We start from the raw sequence: 21,065 nt of genomic DNA on the forward strand, positions 1-21,065 counted from the left end.
CATGTGTCTGCAGGAGAGGATGTCTTTCACATCCTTTACCTCCATACTCTAGAGGCCAGTAACATTCTCCTCTGCAATTCTGGCAAACAGTCAAATGTCAGAGTTCATTCTGGCTGAGAATCATTGAAATGATGCAACAGATGTTCAACACATGGCCAGAAGTGGAATAAGTTGAGTTACGCACTGTACAGGTCACTCCTGGTATTATTGGGTGTGTTTGAGTTAACCTGAACTGCCACCAAAAAAGACAAATATCTCACTCATCTCATGTGCAGAATATGGCAATGTGAAATCCCGAAAGTGGCTCTTACATTCTAAGACACTGGAATTTTTGTTGGACACCACAGCCAAAGGTAATAATACGTCTTGAGGTCACTTGAGATTTTAGACCACTAGGGTACTGTGTCTTCAACCTGTTTTATCTTCTTTTAAGAGAACAATGTAACAATCAACCTTACCTTACCTTGGACTTCCCATGTAGTCAACTTTTTCAACCCAAGCTAACCCGTAGTAGTAAACTTAAATCATGTACTTCTCTATGCCCCAAACCAGAAGAACACATGTGTTATTTGCTGAAAATAGTAAATACCAAAGTTGAAAGCAACTTCCTAAAACCTTCCTTAAAAGTTAAAAGCATCCATTTATGGATTTTTGTTGATAAACAATGGTTTTGTAGAACTGTTTGTTGTCTGGGTCCGCTGGGATCAGTTGGAGTTGGTGATTTGATCCTTGTAAAACACTGTTCAAAATTTCTGAGAAGTGTTCCATCCCTTTCCCGTGGATGATTTCTATGTTGTCCAGAAAATACAGGGCAGAGTTCTTTGTGGGAAGAGAGAGAGACACGGAGACACAAACAGATACATACAGCCGCAGAGCAGAACTCATGGATGCACACAGATGGAAGACAAAACGCGGGAACAGATCAAGACAGCCTTCAACCAGGCACAGATTCAGACTCAAGCAACAGGAAGACAGAGGATGGTAGACATGGGAAGCATGAAGTAGAAGTTTCAAATCTAAACTTGCTTTTGGTTACATGATTTTAAGAAGGAAAGTACTTTTATTTCTTTCCGTAATGGGACACAAATTATTGGTGACTCAGAGTTGGTCACAAATCTACACACAGACAGTAATCATCAGTCTAACATGCAAGTTCCTTTTCTCATCTGTTTTCATACCACATTTCTGTTTCTCAGGCTTAGAATTGTTTTAAATTCATGTTTAAGCGAGAGAAATCTCAAATGATTGGCTGCATTTGGGAGAAAATGTAAATGTTTGCATTGTATTAGTGGTGGAAGTGAATCAACAAAAATCTAGGATGAGTGAGTAGGAGAGAGAGAGTGACACAGAAATGTCTGAATATTCTTAGCTAAGGTTTTTGTCACATCCTAGGATATATTAAAATACACATAAGTGGTGAATATGACATGACCAAATGAATTTAAGTTTGCATTGGATTTAAAAGGTCCTAAAGGAAGCAAAACATGGAGGTGTGACTAAGCAGGTAAGTACTAGATAAATAAATTTCAAATATGCTAAAAAGGCAGATGTCACTGATATATGCAAGTGTAATAGAAATTGCTTTTTCGACAGACCCCATTTAGAAAGTATGTCACAACAGCAAAGTTCTCTGTATACTAGGGTAATTACTTACATCCTGGAAATATTGGGCAGGTTTGAAAACGCGAGACTGGGGATGGTCTTCAGGTGAGTCTCGATGAGCTTCCTAAGGAAACGACAGTCATGTGATTAGAGTCCTCATCACTGGTCTTTCCTAATTACTCATCTAATTAAAAGAATATCTTATCAGAAGTGTTTCACCTTTAAACACAAACAAAATCGACAAAGCCATCATGATTTCTCCTTCGGGAAAATAAGAACTGAGAATGTGATTCAGATGCGGAACATGAATCCTCAAACTTCATCTATGAATTGAATGGAGAGCAATATGCTTTCTCTACCACCACACTGCATTTGCTCACTGAAAAGGAAGGTAGGGTATTCCTATAGTATATTCATGAGAGTGTCAGGTCTACTGTAGTATCGATGCTGATAACCAGCCAACACTTTCTCAGAACCATAAGTATTCTTTGTTGAACCTGCAAATTGAAGGTATGGTGATGTGGGATTCCCCTCTGAATGCTGGGAATATCATTGGTTAATGAATAAATAGGCTTTTGCCTATGGAAGGGCAGAATAGAGCTAGGTGGGAAAACTAAACTGAATGCTGGGAGAAAGAAGACAGAGTCAGAGAGACGCCATTGAGCCACTGTAGAAGACCTGAAAGAAACTTACTGGTAGACCACAGCCACATGGCGATACACAGATTAATGGAAATGGGTTAATTTAAGATGTAAGGACTAGCTAGAAATACACTTAAACTATCTGCCAAACAATCTTGTAATTAATATAGTTTATGTATGATTATTTTGGGTCTGGGCAGCTGGGAAATGAATGAGCAGCCTCTGCCAACACTATGGCATTCCCCAACTTTCCTTTCTGGGACACCTCATAAGTAAGAAAACATCTTCAAATATCTCAGTATGGGTCTTCATCCAGGTATTCAATTTTTTGGCTTCCTCTCTTTACATAGTGATTACTTGAATAGAATCCCATGTGGAAAAGGTGTGCCCAATATCCCAACACATTTTGCAAAAAAAAAAAAAATGCAATGTTGTGTCCCATCTGCCCAAGTCTAGTTTTGCCCCTGAACTGGAAATCACACATCAGTCCTTACTAACTTACGTATAGATAATAGATAATATTGTATATCTTCCTTTCCAGAGTGCAGACTATTTCCCTTCATTTCTTTTCTCCCTTTCTTCTACCTATGCTTACTTTGCACTACTTCCTTTGACAGTACTAAAAAAATATCTGTAACATGCTTGATCAAAGCACCAGTAGGCCAACTTAGTTTGTAAAAGGACTTAGGAACTTTAGTGAAATGTAAAGGGGGTAGGTGGATGAACGAGATAGAGCTTTTACTCCTTCTCAACCTATGAGTATTTGACTATGAGATCCAATGTTGCTTTAGTATTAAGAAATTCAAGTAGTGGTAGTAGAATATGCCTTTAATATGAGCACCTGGGAGGCAGAGACAGATGAATCTTTGTGTTGTAGGCCAGAATGGCCTACAGAGTGAGTTCCAGGATGGCCCAGGTGACAGAGAGAAACTCGGTCTCAATCCCTCCAAAACAAAAACAAAAAGAGAGAGAGTGTGTGTGTGTGTGAGGGGGGATAAAGTCAGTGTTTGAGTGGCACCTTAATCTAGCTGTGTGGTGTTTTTGTTTGTGTGTTCATTATAATAATGCAATTTTTATTTTTACCAAAGAAAAAGAAAAGGAAAGAAACTCAGATCCGTAAATTGCCTTCACTTGAAGTTACATCCCCTTAACTGTGGTGATTAAAGGCTTATTGATGCAGATCCAGGATTCTGGAGTCAAAAACATATGAGAACAACTCGTTCTATTAAAATCTCTGTGTAAAAAATGGGCCATGCAGAAGGCAAACAAGGGATAATACGCACACCTGTTGGGTATTATGAAAAGAGGTTGAGTTTCTTGAGTCCAAAGGTGGTCTTATAGAGCTGCTTGGCAGCAAGCCTTTTGAGGGCATACTCTCAGAAGATTTCACATTGTCTGCAGGTAATGTGGACTAAACTGCAACTTTCACTGACTAAAAATTAGGGCACTCAGCCTTCTCCAAAGGAGAGAAATTGGTCAGGCTTGCTGGTGCACATTTATAATTCTGGTATCCAGGAAGATGGGGCAGGACAGTTGTGTGTTCCAGCCCACCTGGGGTACATATTGAGTTCAAAATAATAATAATAATAATTATAGTAATAATAATAAAAAGATTAAAAATAAATGATTTGTGTCAAATTAAATTGCAAGTTATAATAAAATTAAAAGGGTTTCTAGAAGTTTGATGATAAAAGAAATAGCATATAAATAAAATTTAATATTTTTCAATTAAAATGCAAATTGTATTTATATTTTTCCTAGAGAGAGAGAGAGAGAGAGAGAGAGAAAGACAGACAGAGAGAGAGAGAGAGAGAGAGAATATTATGTGTATGTGATTGTGAGTTTATGTGCACCATGTGCACACAGGAGCCTGTGGAGGTCAGAATGGGGTAAGAGATTCCCCTGAAACTAGACTTACAGATGGTTGTGAGCCACCATGTGGGTGTTGGGAACTGATCCCTGGATCCTTTGCAAGAGCAGCCAATGCTCTTATTATTAAACACTGATCCATCTCTCCAGGCCCATAATACCTGTTTCTTAAAGTATTTCTGTTCTCAGACATCAAACCTTATATACACTTAAAGCTGAACAAGTTATTCTTTCTTAGTGTGTCTTTTTGCTGCCTCTGTTTCTGTCTGTTTATCTGTCATGATTACTCATCATGTATAGACCAACCAATACAAATTATGTACTTATTGTAACAATAAAATAGGCTCAATAAATCTTCTAGAGTGAAGATGATGCCAGCCGTCTTAGCATTAAATGAAAACAAATAGCTTATTTGTTGGGTGAATTTAATGCAGTGATAATCATAAAAGAGACTGATTTCAATAACATTTACTGAAGTTTCAGAGTGAAAAATGATCACATAAATTCAAATTCAATAACAATGTAATTTACAAGTTTTTTTTTTTTGCCGTGCGTGCATATTCACAACAATATATAGATAAAATACAAAACACCTCTGCAACTTCGAATTCTTTTACTTTTGGTCTAAATAGTCTTGGTTACGTCTCTACAATTCACCTCATATTCACTTTTGTTTCTGAGAAATGTGGTTAGTTTGATGAACTACAATTAACACTTTGAAAGGATGGCTTCCCAGTGCTTGTCCAGACATTTGTATTTCTTCAGGTAAAGATAAAAAGGATAGATGAAACTGTGGCATCGAAGTAATGAAATAATGAAGACAAAATATCTACAAACAGATCTCATATTCTGTTTTTTCTCTTAATAAGAAAGGCCCAGAGATGAAGCTATGTCCTGTTCTAAGTGGCTGTCCTGTCCGAAGTTCCATATTGTGGGACAGTGGCTTTGGGAGTGCAAACGCAGGGTGACTGTTCATTTGCACTGATTGTGCAAATAGATGTTCACCACCTATTCAGAATGCACCACAAGGCACAAGGTGCTAACTTATTCACACAAGTAAAAAAACAAAACAACAACAACAAAAACTACCCTCTATGAACACAAGGTGGTAAGTACATTGAGAACATATGAACACTATCAGAAAATCCAGGTCTATGACTTTACCTAACACACCAGACACAATCTCTCACTTATAACTAGAAAAGGAGTGCCCTAGCCCTGAGTCAGGGGAGACATGAACTTGTCACCTGGCTACTTGGGAGCCTTTTCCAAGAGCGTTGCCACAGTGATGGATTGCTGCCTCAGTCCCTGGCTCCAGCTTGAGAACAGTTTGTCCTGTCCTCAAAGACTAGCCCACTTCAAACGGACCCTCCAAAGGTCTTTTGGATCAGGAACCGCATTGGATAACACTGTACCTTCAGGAGCTCTTGTTTGCTCCGTAGTTCACAGAATTTCTGTGGACCACAAAAACTACCCTTTTGTAGCCACCCTGTGCATCTCTGTGGGAAGTGGGATGTGTGATCCGAGAGTTAATTGTTGTATGGAGCTGCGGGCCGCTTCCCACCGCTTAGCTCCCGGCCACCAGCTAGCTCTACCTAAAATAACTACACAGAAACTGTATTCTTTTAAACACTGCTTGGCCCATTAGTTTTAACCTCTTATTGGCTAGCTCTTACATATTAATCTAACCCATTTCTAATATTCTGTGTAGCACCATGAGCTGGCTTACCAGGAAAGATCATAACCTACGTCTGTCTGAAGTGGGAGAATCATGGCGACTGCCTGACTTGGCTTCTTTCTCCCAGAATTCTGTCTGTCTACTCTGCCTACCTAATTTTATGTTCTATTAAAGGGCAAAGGCAGTTTCATTATTTAAGCAATGAAATCAACACAAAACAGAAGACTCCCACATCATTTCCCCCTTTTCTGTTTAAACAAAAAAGAAAGGCTTTAACTTTAACATAGTAAAATTACATATAACAAAATTAACCTTAAAATCCATACCAATGCAAGTTATTCATATCTATATCAGTTAATATTAGTAATTTAGGTTGGAATGGAAGAACATTGATCTCCAGTGGTCACATTAGCGAGTGAAATCGGGTCTAATTGCTGCTTTACGACTGCTCTCTGTACCTCAGTTCACAGCTGGAGCTCAGTGGTTAGTTGGTCTCTCCATAGCCTACATTCCCCACAGCTAACTTTCTAGTCAAAGAATCTCCAGACACTGTGGTTACAGTTTAGAGGGAGGATAAAACAAGACAAAATTTAAAAAAAAAAATCAAACTACAACAACAAAGCCCCAAGAACGAGTAGAGAGTAGCCAAAACTTTTTATCTTAATTTTCAGAATTTATTTTGACTGTTTGTGGGAAAAGAAGTATATAAGTACTTTATACCAAGAGTGTTAACAAAACATCTGGATATTTTTTTGTATTCTATAAAGAATCAACAGCAAGCTATTTGTTTCGGATTGTCATTTTGTAGGTGTTGAAGAATTCCTGCTTTTGATTTGCCTCTGATGATTTGGGATAAATTCAACAAAAAGGGTCAGCAAAAATAAAAATAGTTTCTTTGTAAATAGAGTTAAAAAGCTCTCAGAAAACTTCCTTTCTGCTAAGTACGACCATCTACTGTTAATGATTCCATCTTAGCACCGTGTATATGGAGTCACTGGGAAAAAGTTCAGTGCAACAACTTCATACCCTCGGTGAATTTTGTAATTTCATAGTTAAGCTGGCAGTAAGACATTGAAATTGCAAGTGTGAAGAAATCTAAGCTGGTGGTACAATTTAAATTTAGTTTTCTGCGATCCACTTAACAATGGAAGGTCATTGAGCATGTGACAGAGTCAAATGTTTCCTTGGGGCCTTCTTGTATGATTCAAAATCAGTATGAAAAAAGCTCTATAAAAGTTTTAAAAATGGAGACAGGAGTATGTTCTGCATGCTGCATCATTCCCGTTGCTGCCTGTGATGGGCAAAGCTAGTCACTAGTGTAATTGTCACATTGTCCTTCTCTGACTCTGGTGTTGTCCCTGGTACCTTTTCTTTGGAGTCCCCTTTCAGGGCTGATGGATAAGTGACCTTATGACAATGGACAAAAGCTGCTGGAGCCTGGTGTAGGAGGTCCTTCTGTATTTGTGTTGCTTTCATTGGTTGAATAAAGAAAACTGCCTTGGCCTTTTGATAGGGCAGAACATAAGTGGGGAAGACAGAACTGAATTCTGGGAGAGAGAAAGCAGAGTCAGACAGAGCTACCACCATGGAGTTGCCAGGTCAGACATGCTGGATCTTTCCCTGTAAGCTACGACCTCGTGGTGACATACAGATTATTAGAAATGGGTTGAATCAAAATGTGAGAGTTAGCCAATGAGAGGCTAGAGATAATGGGCCAGGCAGTAATTTAATTAATACAATTTCTATGTGGTTATTTTGGGGTTAAGCTAGCCGGGTAGCGGGATGCAGCCCACTCCTCCTACTACAGATTGGCGCCCAACTACAGGAGCCACTGCTAGCTTCACAAGACAAATGACCCTCACATAGAAGGTGGTTATCTATCACTGTGAGGCTGCGCTCCTGAGCTAATCACCCGATGGGAATCAGACTGAACCCCTCTAAGGATAAGCGTTCTTTAACCTATCTTGAAGAACTAAAAGTAGAAAATGAGCTATTCCTGATCAACCAGTTCTTCATGAGGTTCCTGTTAGTGCCTCAAAGACAGGTTGGAGCATCACTGAACCCTTCCCAATGTAACTGCATTAGCTAAATCTCTTTTCTCCATTACTCTTCATGACTTGGTGTGCTGGGGACAGCTGGTCAAGTCTAGCTTATTGGAACTCCTGGAGGCAAGATGTTTGATCCACTGCTACTTGGAGTTTGAACTTTGGTCATAGCCCTCTGGTCACAAATATTTGAAGTGACCAGAAGTACAAATACGTTGTGCCCAGAGGCTTGCAATGTATATCAAGAGATTTTGGGTTTCATGTCTTACAGATGTTCAGTTTATCTGCTTCTTTTGCTGGTCCAATTGCCCTTTAATTTCCTGTCTTCCCTGCCTTCTGAGTACCGATTCAGAACCATCTAAACAGATCCTGAGTCATAATTCCTAAGGCCAACAAACACTCATTTAACCTCCGTGTTTCTGAGTTTAACTGATAGGCACTAGGGGTGGGGGGCAAGCTATGTATGTCTCAAATGTCTGCTTCATGTGGATAAAATGTAAAACAGAAATCAATGGGAAATGCCATGGCTTGACCTGTAGATTTTGCAGAATGGAATCCAGTTGAAAAGGGTCCTTTTTTTTTTTTCAGCAGCAATGGGGAAAACTCACCCAGCTAATGATATAGAGGTGGCCTGCTTGTACCCGTGCTCCAAATGAGAAAGGTGTGTGCAGTTAGACTGTTCACAGTATTCTCCCTCATGGGTTCATCTCGCTGAAATTCCATTGACACATGAGTAGTATCAAAATCTTAACATCTTCTTTCTTATGGAGGATAGGTGTTTAGAAGTAAGTTTGGGGTCACACAGAATGAGAGAGACGAGAGAGAGAGAGAGAGAGAGAGAGAGAGAGAGAGAAAGAGAGAGAGGCCAATTGAATGACTCCACAGGGAAAAACTTTAGTCTTGATCAAGAGGGTACACTGCTCCCAAAAGTGGAGGAGCAAGCACAGAGAAGCAGCAAGTGAACTTAGATTTTTATTCTAATGAAGGTGGTGACTGAGTCTTTCTCTTGTTTGGCTGGGATTTGACCTCACACATTCTTTCAAGATTGGTCAGTTTTTAAAGAATTAGCACAAAGAATACAAGGGGGGAAAGGACAAATCAATCACTTTATGTCTAGAACAGAGCAGGGACTTTGTAAAAAAAAACAAAGGTTTTTACAATAGTAAGGAAGTGGGGGAGAATGAAATACCTGTGTAACAGTTATCAATTGGGAGAGAGATGAAGATTCGCATCATTGTTATGGAGGTTTGAATGATAATGGCCACATAGCCCATACATTTAGATAATTAGTTCCCAGTTGGTGTTACCATTTTGGATGGCTTAGGAAGTACGGCCAAGTTACAGGAGTTGTGCCACTGGAGGAAGGCTTAAAGGTTTCAAAAGATCTGGACCACTAGGTGGTGGTGGCACTTGCCTCTAATTCCAGCTCTCAGGAGGCACAGACAGTCAGATTTTCATGAGTTTGAGGCCAGCCTGGTCTATAGATGGAGTTCCAGGACAGCCAGGGTGGTTAAACAGATAAACCCTGTCTTGAGAAACAAACGAAAGAAAGAAAGAAAGAAAGAAAGAAAGAAAGGAAGGAAGGAACGAGAAAAGAAAAATAATAATAAAATACTAAAGAGAAAAAATGACTTGTGTCATTCCCCGTTGACTCTCTGACTTCCTGGTAGTTGTATCTCAAGATGTGAGCTCTCAGCTACAGCTCCACCACCATGCCAGAGTATCCTGGCTGTGGACACTAACCCTCTGAAACTTTAAGCCCCAAATAAAGCTTTCCTTTATAAATTGCCTTAGACATGGTGTCTTATCACAGCATTGGAATAGTAGCCAAGACACTTGTCTTAAACACAAATTTTATAGTATTTCATAGAAAAGACTCATATTTAATGCTTCTTATGTAGAGAAGCCATGGAGTTTGTGTGTTTTTTCTGAAGGTGCAGAAGTTCTCATCCATGGGATAAACTGGCAGGAGGAAGACTAACAGGGAAAAAGCATACAAATTCACAAACATACAAAACTTTGGAAGCCATAGATGAAGTACAGGACTCAAAGGAAGGCGAGATAGTTAGGGGGCTCTTGGAGAGGCAAGGTCAAGGGTTATGGTGGGGTAAGGGAAGATGTCTCCTAACATAGACGAAGTCTCAAAAAGCAGCTCACATAGTGCCTGGTAGTGGACGATGATCTGTCTTTGGACAAGGGGTGGTCTTTCATAACCTTCCTGTGAGCTGCTGGGCAGTTAAGGGGATTTTCACAAGCAAGTCTCTGCCTGAATCTGCTGTTGTTCCACTGATTTAGGTAGACATAAATTTCTTTTACAAATGAACAGCCTTCTCTCTCTCTCTCTCTCTCTCTCTCTCTCTCTCTCTCTCTCTCTCTGTGTGTGTGTGTGTGTGTGTGTGTGTGTGTGTGTGTGTGTGTTCTAGAAGAAAACCACAGGATCTCTCACTGATCTGGAAGTAGCCAGTAGGCTAGGCTAGGTGGCTAGTGAGTGCTAGGAACCCACCTTTCTCCATTTCCCAGAGCTGGGATTACAAATACATGCCAACACACACTGCTCTTTCTCTTCCTTCCTTCCTTCCTTCCTTCCTTCCTTCCTTCCTTTCTTTCTTTTTTTCTTTCTTTGTGAGCTCTGAAAACTGAACTCAGGAGCTGATGGTTCCATAGCAGACTGCCAAGTGAGCTGTTTCCCTAGTCTGCCAACAGTTTTTCCAAGGTAACCTTGTGCCTGCACTTTCTCAGGATACCTGTCTCAAACTAAGTTCAGCTAAAGATATATTGGGATGTCATACTCTTGGACCCTACAACAATTTCTACAATTTCAATTGCATAGTGTGTGTGAATAGGCTCACCTGCGGGGGATTTGAGTGGACTGGTGTTCCACATCACTGCCTGGTAAGGACTGTGCAGGCTGAGTGGATGCCAGTACCTGAGTCTAAAGATATTCTTTGGGATGGCTCAGCCCATGTAGTCTGGTCACAACAGATTTCTCAGTCATACGGCATATCTATTTCTCTTGTCAAAGAAGCTGAGAATATTCTGTAGTTTTATATCTATTTGTTTAGTAGCAAGGTCTGTATCCCAAAGGCCTTCTGTGTTGTGGCAATCTACTAACCAGCATTAAATTAGTCCACACAAACACTGAAAATATTGCCAATAGAGAGAGGAAATTGGTGCAAATAATTCATATAGATATTATGGAGTTGGATTGGACAACATTAGTGTAGTCTCGATGTGACATTTACCGTTTGCCTGGGTTTTATTTTGTGAGATGAAATTCTTAATGATGAATATATTTAAATGTGCAATTTTGGTATGCTGTGGCAAGCTGTGCCCCGTCATGGGGTTTCAGATCGGGACTGCAGACCAAGATAGATCATGCAAGCAAACACCTGGGAGGATTTGCATATAGACTACTTTTAAATAAGAACAAATTTCAAATCTGTACTTTGTTAAACGTTTTTTAAAAATGCTGGTAGGAAAGTAGGATTTCCATGCTGTGGCTGAACTACATTATAATACAAAAACTAAGATAACTTCAGTGTAAAGTATAACATTGCAGCTTTAATGGAGCTATAGACCACTAAGAATTCAAGTATGCCTGAGATATGATTTTGGGACAGACAGAGTTTCCTTTTGGGGTTGATTTGACCCTTAGAAAACCAAGCGAGAGTTCAATAGATTTGACTTGTGGGAAATTTTGAATTTAGGGCCCTCAGGGAAAGAGCTGTTCTTTCAGAACTCATGGTTTATTTCTCCAGGTTGCTGAACATATCAAATTTTAGTTCATTAGTAAGTGTAACATTTGAAATGGTTCATCTTGGTTACTTACATTAAGGTAGGGAGATTTTAATTTGTGTGCTTCAGGGTTTACAGATACAACCTGACACAACAGTCACCACCTTGACTCATAACCAATGTGGTTGACCTTGAGTGACATTAGCCAGATTCTCCTGCATAGCTTCCCAGAACACATGGACAGAATCCATCTGGGGCTTCGTGGGGCTTTACAACTAGCCTCTCTGTCTTAGTCACTTTTCTATTGTTGTGAAGAGACACCATGACCAAGGCACCTTATAAGAGAAAGCATTGAATTGGGAGCTGGCTTACAGTTTCAGAGAGTGAATCCATCCCTGCAGGAAGTGTGACAGCAGGCAAGTAGGCATGCTACATGGAGAGCTTACTTCTCAGCTATAAGAAGGAGGCAGACAGGGAGAGAGAGACAGCCTGGCTTGGGCTTCTGAAACCTCAGAGCCCACCCCCAGTGACATACTTCCTCCAATCAGGCCACACCTCTAAATCCACCAAGTGGGAGCCGAAGACTCAAATAAATGAACCTGTGGGGGCCGTTCTCATTCAAAGCATCACACTCTGGCTCTAGGGATATACCCAGGTAAAGGGATAATCCAGATATATTCCAGCTAGAAGAAAATCACTTTTCCCCTAACCCTTAAAACTGGACTTATTTCTAATCCGAATCATGGAGATTCAAATGGTCATGCTGCCACATAGGACTGTGCTTCAATTACTAATTCTCTCAGTCAATTGAACCCTGAAACCCTGAATCTTTTTGTCTCTGTTTCTTTGATCTCATGCTCCTTGGTTCAAGTCTTCTATCAACTAGCAATGGCATCTTCTGGACCACTTATCAACCAAATATGAAAAAAATACAAAATTTTATGAAGGCAATATGTATTATATTTACTAATATGTGATCATAACTGTGCAGTTATCATCTGTCATTGGTTTGAACAAGACCACAGATCTATGTGGTATAAATCTTCTCCAAGGAAGAAGTTGTGCTAGTATTTAGGTAGAAGCATTACTCCTGATTCCCATCCACGATACTGGATCATGTTTTGCACACTACTGGGGGAGAAAGACAATCATCAATATTCACTCAACTACAAACTCTGTGTACTACAATGGTGATGTGCCTGCAAGATATTCTAGTGCAATAATGGCATAAATGTTATGGGATCAACCAACTGCTTCAAAAAATGGACTTAAGGCCCACTCCATGAGATAGAATCCATGCCTGACACTGATAAAGGAGCCGTGAACCTGAGACTAGATTGGTCGTGGGTCTAGGGGAAAACTTAATATTATTCTGATAAAGGAATGTAGCAATACAATGGCTTCTAAGAGCATGCTGTTAATACTCATAGATCTGTGCCTTGTTCAGTCCTCATCAGAGAATCTTGTTCTAGCAGTCGTTGAGAATTAACACAGCAAACCCCCAATGGAAAAAATGTGCAGAGTGAGAGACTTTGGAGCACTCAGTCCTAAAGGAATGTCTTCACCAAACTCTCCCCTCAAGACTCAGGGATCTGTGTGAAAGAGGAGGCAGAAGGATTGTAAAAGTCAGAGGTGATTGGGTGACTCCAAGGCAACAGGATCTTTCTGATGTAACAGGGCTGATTCAGTATGAGCTCACAGAGACTGTGGCAACAGGCACAAGACCTGCACAGGTCCAAGCCTTGGCTCAATAAGGGGAAGTGGACAGGGGATCCCAAGAAGCTATTTGCAGTTGATACCCACTGACAAAAGGAAAATCAGTTTCCTCCAATGGAGTGTCGCCACGTGTATCAACCACTAAGCCCAAGAGCAGCTGACCGACTCAAAACAAACAATGCTACTTCTGGGGACTTTTTGCTTCACTTTATCTTATCATTTTTGTCTTATTGGTCTTTTGCTTGCTTGCTTTGATTTTTATTTTTTGTTCTTCTCTGGTTTTTTGTTTGTTTGCTTTTGTGGCCTTTTTTTTTTTTTTTTTTTTTAGACAGAGTTTTTCTGTGCAACCCTGGATGTCCTGGAACTTGTTCTGTAGACCAGGCTGGTCTCAAATTCAGAGATCCACCTGTCTCTTCCTCTTGAGTACTGGGAATAAAGACATTCACCCTTACCACCCAGCTTGCGTTTTTTGGTTTTGTTTTGTTTTCATTTTTGTTTTTTGAGAAAAAGAACATAAAGTTGGGTGGGTAGGGAGATGGGTAGGATCTTAGAGGAATTGGAAGAGGGAAAAATATGATCAAAATATAGTATATGAAAAAATTAATAAAAGGATAAATCAACAATTTATTTCAGGTAATAAGTGAAAGCTTCTGATTATTGGAAGGGTCTGAAGGGTCCAGAAATGGTGCAGAATCATGAGCTGTAGGCCAAGATTTTCTAAATTGAAATTAACTAAGGAGTTGTGATATTATCTCCTCTCATCAGTTAGATATCCTGAGATGGAAAAATAGACATGAAAGTGAATTAAATTATGCAAAACCCTGATGATGATCAGGAATTATAATGTAAGTAATCTTATCTAAAATGGGGTTCGTCTGGGCATCCTGGAATGTGCCTGCAATCTCAGTCTCTGAGAGTAGAGGCAGGAGAATTGCACGTTCAAGGTTGGTCTCATCTACATGGGCTAGCCTGCAGTAAAGAGCAACTTCTTTTCTCCACAGAAAACCAAGGGTTTAAGATGTAGTTGGTGGCAGAGCACTGTCTTGCCCTCACAAATCCCGAACTTGATCTTCATAACAATAACAATAATGACAACCCTGCTCATAGATACAGCTGGCATTCTGTTTTCTTGTAGAAAAATGTCACTATTGGCTTTGTTTGTCACAGGCTTGTATTTTCTCCCCTGGTTCTCATGTGTCTTGGCAGTTTGAAACTTTACCACCTCTTGTTGAAATTTAAAAGATCGCACACGAATTATGTCCAGGGAGAAAAGGCTTGGCTTAAGGACCTTTCAAATCGATCAACACAGTGAGCTAGATATCATTCAAGAGAACATGCATGTATTTATCATCTATGTGGTTACTCAGAAGCAAGCAGTTGAGGAAGTAGGTGGTAGTGTGTGTGGTGTGGTGTGTGTGTGTCTGGTGTGTGGTTGGTTGTTGCCGCTGTTGCTATTTGGGAGAAAAATAATGTTATTTTAAGGTGGCAAAGAGGAAAGTTCTTATTCTTGATTTGCATTTCAAGTGTCAACAGGTCTGCACAAATTAATTTTCGTTACTGTTCTTGCGTTTCAATTGTTTGGCATGGCTCTCAAACCACATGCTCCTCTTACCCACATTTCCTATTGCTCTTCAAGTCATGCATACAAATTCAAGTTTCTGTTTTCTTTCTGGCAGAAGAACTTCCTCTTATGTGGTTTGATTCTCTCCCCACTCCCTTCCTTCCTCCCTTTCTCTTTTTCCTTTTAAACACAAGTCGGCTGGCAGTGACTTTGCTAAGTCTTTGCTCATTTGAAGGAGTTTCTCTTTAGCTTCAATGGGGAAAGACATCATCCCTGGGCATAGAACAGTCTAGAAAGACAGACTTACTTTCCTTCAGTGCTTTCAACTCTGTTACATTTTAGTTCATGGGGCTTTTTGACAACATACGTTTTTATTCTTGGTAGACAATGGGAGCATAGTATTTCCTGGCTACTACTGAGAGCACATTATACTGATTCACAGCAACTCAATTGTATATATTGCATTATAGTTTTATTGACATGTCTTCTTTTTTAGATTTTGTAGAATCTTTGAATTTGTGAGTTTAGAATTTCCAGATTTTGAAAACTGATTTGAGATCACTCTAAACTTTTTCCTTTATTTTGTTTCTTCCTCATCTTCTTAAGATCTAGTTATGTTGTGCTAGATGGTGGTGGTGTATGCTTTTAACCCTAGCACTCAGGAAGCTGAGGCAGGCAGATCTCCTAGTTTGAGGCCAGCCTGATCTACAGAATGAGTTCCAGAACAGCCAGGGCTACACAGAAAAACACTGTGCTGAAACCAACCAACCAGCCAACTAACCAAACAAACAAAAAGACCTAGTTAAGTGAAGTTTGGTCAGTAGGTAGACACCATCACCCAGATCACTGGTACACTGTTAATTTTTTAAGGCTACAATAGTTTTTATTAATCTTTGAGGATTTTAAACATGTTTGCTCATATACACCCTCCACTCTTCCACTTCCTTCCAGATCCATCCTTATCTCTCTGTCATCTCACAAAATCCCAACTTCATGTGCTTTAAAAAAAACCTAGAGTGTACAACTTGTGTGTCCCACATACTCACGAATGTAGGGCCTTCCACTAGAGTATGGTGCAGCCACCAGCAGCCAAACCCTTAGAGAAAAGTGGACTCTTCCTCCCCAGATGCTATCAGTGGTCTAGAGTTCCTTAGTTCGAGATGGGAGCTCAGGAGCCCTTCCCCCTCCATACTAGAGTGTAGACCAACTCATGAAGAAATTCTTCTAGTTACATTTATTTATTTATGTGTGCATTTACATACATGTGCATGCATGGCACAGCACGTATGTGGAAGCCACAGGACAACCTGGAGCAGTTGCCTCTCTCTTTCCCCACGTGGGTTCCAGGGAGAGAACTCCTGTCGTGAGGCTTGGCAGCAAGTGCTTTTAGCTGCTGTGCCCTCTTATATTCAACCCTTTTCCTCTTTATGGTTCATTTTAGATTACTTTCAGTTCCTAAGTTTCTAACTTCTGATTCGTTTTCTTTCTGGAGTGTTTAATCATCTAAATCCTGTCTATGTTTTGATTTTATATGTTACTAACTGTCACTTAGGTCTTCTATGGAGTTTCCTTTTTTATTCTTATTATAATCATTCTTTATTTGTTTTATTATTGTTTGAAAGACTTAGCGTGGATGTTTTGGTGCCATGGTTTGTGAAGTCATTGCCATCATCTGGGCTTGTTGAGATGTTATGGCATTTTCTCTTACCTATGAATCACTTTTTTCTTTTTCACTCCTAGATTGAGATGTAAGACAGTATGATAAACAACGTTGAGAGGGGACTTTCTGAGTTAGATGGACACAAATTCATCTCTCTTTGAACTGGGATTGTGGTGTAGGAGGTCCTTCTGTCAATGTGTTGCTTTCATTGGCTAATAAAGGAACTGTTTAGGCCTATATCAGACCTGTAGGGGAACAGCTAGGTGGGGAAAGCTAAACAGAATGCTGGGAGGAAGAAGGCAGAGTCAGAGGGAGATAGATGTGCTGAAACTTTGCTGGTAGGCCACGACCTCATGGTGATACACAGATTAATAGAAATGGTTAAATTAATGTAAGAGTTAGCCAATAAGATGCTAGAGCTAATGGGTCAAGCAGTGTTTTAATTAATATAGTTTCTGTGTGGTTATTTTGGGACTGAGCAGCCGGGAACGACCAAGTGGCTCTCTCCTTGCAACAGGATTGCTCTGATTGCTGTTTGGCCACAGGATGTTCTGGAAGTGAAGATCTGGGATTTTTGAGATTTGATAAGAAGCTGCGCAGCTTCTGTGAGAGTCCCTTGGGGAATTTCTTCTGAGAGTTCGGTTATGTTCTGTTAGTATAACTACCCAGAGATCGCAGTGCAGAGAAACTTCGGAGGAGCTGCCAAGTGCCACCCGAGACTGGCATTTAGATGAGTGTCACCACGGCTGCCAACGTGTAAATGAAGCCATCTTTGGTTCTCCAGCCAAGGCGATTTGTCACATGAATGCCACAAAGAGAATGCTGTTGAGACCGTGAGAACAATCCAGCTCTCCTTCATAGTACAGAAGTAAAGGTAATGAAGTAGTTCTTATTTTAAATCTCAGCATTTTGAGGCAAATTTTTTTATGTGGTAATAGACAAGAAAAATGTTTTTCATCCAACATTATTTACATAGACAGTTTGCATTAAATTACTCATTGCATTTTGAACTTACTGAGCCATTCAGAAGATGTGGAATTTATTGAGTTTGCTTTCATTGGGTTTGATTCACCAAGATGGTAATGGCATAGGCGAGATTATATTTATAATCTTACTTACAGAATGTCTACTTGGAAGAAAAGGAGAGACTGTAAATATTACTGTTCTCTTTCATTAGATTAAAAAGTATTCAGAATATATTCAGTCTCCAGATATAATGTGTATAGTTTCTTGACTTTCCTTGTAAATTTTTAATGTATGTTTAATTAAATACTTGAAAGTCTTCCACAGAGTTAGCCAACTGAATATTGTTTAGTTGCCTGTAATTTATAGTTTTCCTATTCTTTGTAACATCTCTTAAAATTCTTCCCCTGTAATGGCAAAACTAAGCAAAAAAATTGCTTATTCTTGATAGCTAAGCAAAACAAAAGGAGGGAGAAAGAACTGAAATATCCAGATAAGGGAATGTGAGTAAATGATGGCCCATCCACTCACTGCAATAGTATTCTGCCTTTAAAGTTTCTCTAAAAGACATCTGAAAAAGAAATCAGATGTGTAATTCCTTCCAAGGCACAGCTGAAGGATCACAAACTAGACGAAGCTTCATGGACTATACAGGTTAGGTTTCCATCTCCTTTACCCCTGGAGAAAAAGAATAGAGGTTTGCAAGATGGAGACTTCAGCAGGGAATCCTAGGACTCTCAATTCTGTAGCAGGAAACCTGCAGCATTTCCTGATAATTTTATTCATCCAGGTGAGTAGCCAGTGCTCCCTGTTTCTCCAAACACATCAGCTTTCACAGACTCATGATGTTATAGCTTTATAATATGGGTGTATTCCCCTGGAAATACCCCACTATCATAAAGGGACACTACCACCATCAACGTGTTCATTTATCTGTTCCGTGTGCTACAACCAAAACATATTGCCTACTGATCATCTTGATTATAACAAAAAACAAAATAAAACAGTAAAAGCACTATGGTGGCCTGAATAAAAATAGCCCCCATAGGTTCATATGGAACAGCACAATCAAAGCTGAGGCTTTATTGGAGTAGGTGTGACCTTGTTAGAGGAAATTTGACACTGGGAGGTGGGCTTTGAGGTTTTAAAAGTCCAAGCCAGGCCTCTTGGCTCACTCTTACTTCCTGTTTCCTGAGGCTGTAGCTCTCTCAGCCCCTCTCCAGCATCACTACTGCTTGCACTCTGCTATGCTTCCTGCCATGATGATAATGGACTAAACCACTGAACTGTAAGCTAGCCCCCAGTTAAAGGTTTTCCTTTATAAGAACTGCAATGGTCATGGTGTCTCTTCGCAGCACTAAAACCAGAACTAAGACAAACACATTTCTCATTTAAAAAAATAATAAGGAAACCATATGATTTTATGTTTTGAGTGGAATCATCTAAACAGGTGGATGGTTATATCCATCACCTTCTAGCAGGCCATTGTTGGCTCCGTTCAGAAGCACTTTTATAACCTGTCCTTTCTGAGTGATAGCACTAGGCTTAGACAATCTGGTTTCACAAAAAGGGAAAATCATTGACAAAAATGTGAAATTTAATTCACATTCATCTCATCATGACTTTTCAGAGGAGCTTACATTTGCGCAATACATTGAGAAAGATAGAAAAGATGCATAAGAGCATACTTCACAGTGGATCACAATTCAAATAGAATTACTTTTAGTATCCAGATCCAAGTCAAAACTTTAGAGAGTTTTAAAGCGAAATATATTTTGTTTAATGTGACAACCTTGAGCTTGATTCTTGAGTAAAACAATGAACCAACTATGAAAAGTAATGCATTGTGCATCCGTTTTTTTTTTGTTTTTTTTTTTTTCTTTTTAAAGGAAGGGTCGTGTTCTACTCGTCAAGAAACGAGGAGGACATTGAACATGCTTCATGCTGCATGGGTATGGGATAGCAGGCAGTGGAAAGGTCCCTGTGAAAGTGATTTGTTTTTTCCTTTTTCTCCTCAAAAACTCCAAAGGGTTCCTATTGGAATGCCATTATTGTTTTTGTAACCACCTTGGTTATTGTCCATGTTGCGGTAAACATGCCCTCATGGTGGGTACTAAGTTTTTGTCAGCAAGGGCTGCTACTCACAACAACATCAGGTTTCTGCCCAGCTTCTGCTGATCCCATTAATTCCTAAAACATCTGTTTTCTACTTTGGGCTACAATAAAAACATATTTGGAGGCTGTTCTACTGAATTTTACATCCAAGGCTTGGAGATTCTAGACAGTGCTTAGAAGCCCCAATATACTACACAACAGATAAACTGGCAAGGATGTAGAGTCCCTGAGTGTATTTTTGTTTTAAAAAAAAAATCCGCTTTTCTTTAGGAAAATGTCAAATATTGTTTGGTTAAAAGCATCACCTCAGACCTTAAAATCCTTATCCAAAAAAAGTCTGGAATGTTTGATTGGGGGGCCTTAACCCAGCTCCCTGGCATCCATCTCGAAATGTTGGGTAAAAAGTTCCATTTCAAAGCTTCCTCCCCTGGGAGTTGCCTCAGTTCAACAGCCACTTCCAAAAAACCCCACCAAACATGACCCCTTCCCAGGGAGAGTCAAGACCACTCCCACAGCCTATTTAAACTGCCCACCCAGAGAATGATCACGTGGTCTCCCTTTTTCCCCTCTGGAGGGGGGTCATTTTGGTTCTCCTTTCCCCCTCTCTGTGTTTTCCCAGGGTGTCACCCAGGAGTAATGGGTTTCTTCTAATTTCTAGTAATGGGTTTCTTCTAATTCTAATAGGTTTCTTCAAACCTGGGTTTCTTCTAATTCGGTCTGATTAGGATTATTGCATCGGCGGAGAGGCTTTTTGGTCAGAAAATACTTAACAATGATCTTGATCAATTCACAAGTGATCAGGTACCCTAATTTAAGCATAGTTTTCCAATTTAAGAATAGCTCATGCTCATTTCATGTTAGAAATAAACTCAGGACTTTGCATGCTAGACAAGTATTCTACCACTGGGTTATTTTCCAACCCCTAGATATTGTATATTTCCATAAAATATACATAAAGGAAGCTAGATTAATTTGAGGTTTTTTCCCTCACCAGCACAATTTGAAACCTAAAATCAAGTTATACATATTTTCATTTTTCTCTCCATCTTAATTATAAGTAATAGTTAATATTCTTTGGATGCTTTTATGACCCAGATTCTGAGCTAATAATGTTACATGCATTTTCTTATTTAGTTATTCCCATGACAATATGAAGTAGGTACCATGGCAATGTATCTTTTGGACTAAGAAACTGAGAGCTAAAAATGTTAAGAAGCCCCTTAAAGGCCTTGTTCAAGAATGATAAGATTCTGTATACACATGTAGATATACATATCGTGAAGACACAAATATTAATAACTTTTACATATTGACTCTCTGCAGATACTCTGTTTAATATTATCGATGTCTACTATGTGTCTGAAAGCTGTACCTAGAATATAAAGAGGGGATATTGATCTGTAACCATACCAATCAGAGCATCTTTCTTTTCTGCCTTCATTATCATATGATTTGATCTCTTGTCTAGAAATTTAGCTGA

At 39.6% G+C, this 21,065-nt stretch overlaps 1 protein-coding gene across 2 annotated transcripts in view; it reads right to left on the reverse strand.

Moving 5' to 3' along the window:
• The window catches only part of LOC121434457 (thyrotropin receptor), a 113,535-nt gene that overhangs the window by 45,317 nt on the left and 47,153 nt on the right, over positions 1 to 21,065 (reverse strand). For both annotated transcript variants that reach the window (XM_041633423.1, XM_041633424.1), the window contains exon 2: positions 1,655 to 1,726. In XM_041633423.1, coding sequence (XP_041489357.1) covers positions 1,655 to 1,726 — 72 coding nt within the window. The remainder of the gene's footprint in view (positions 1 to 1,654; positions 1,727 to 21,065) is intronic.

The sequence above is a fragment of the Microtus oregoni genome, unplaced genomic scaffold (assembly GCF_018167655.1).
Source record: "Microtus oregoni isolate MIOR12 unplaced genomic scaffold, Mior012 000043F_ref0000047, whole genome shotgun sequence".
Taxonomy (NCBI): Eukaryota; Metazoa; Chordata; class Mammalia; order Rodentia; family Cricetidae; genus Microtus; species Microtus oregoni.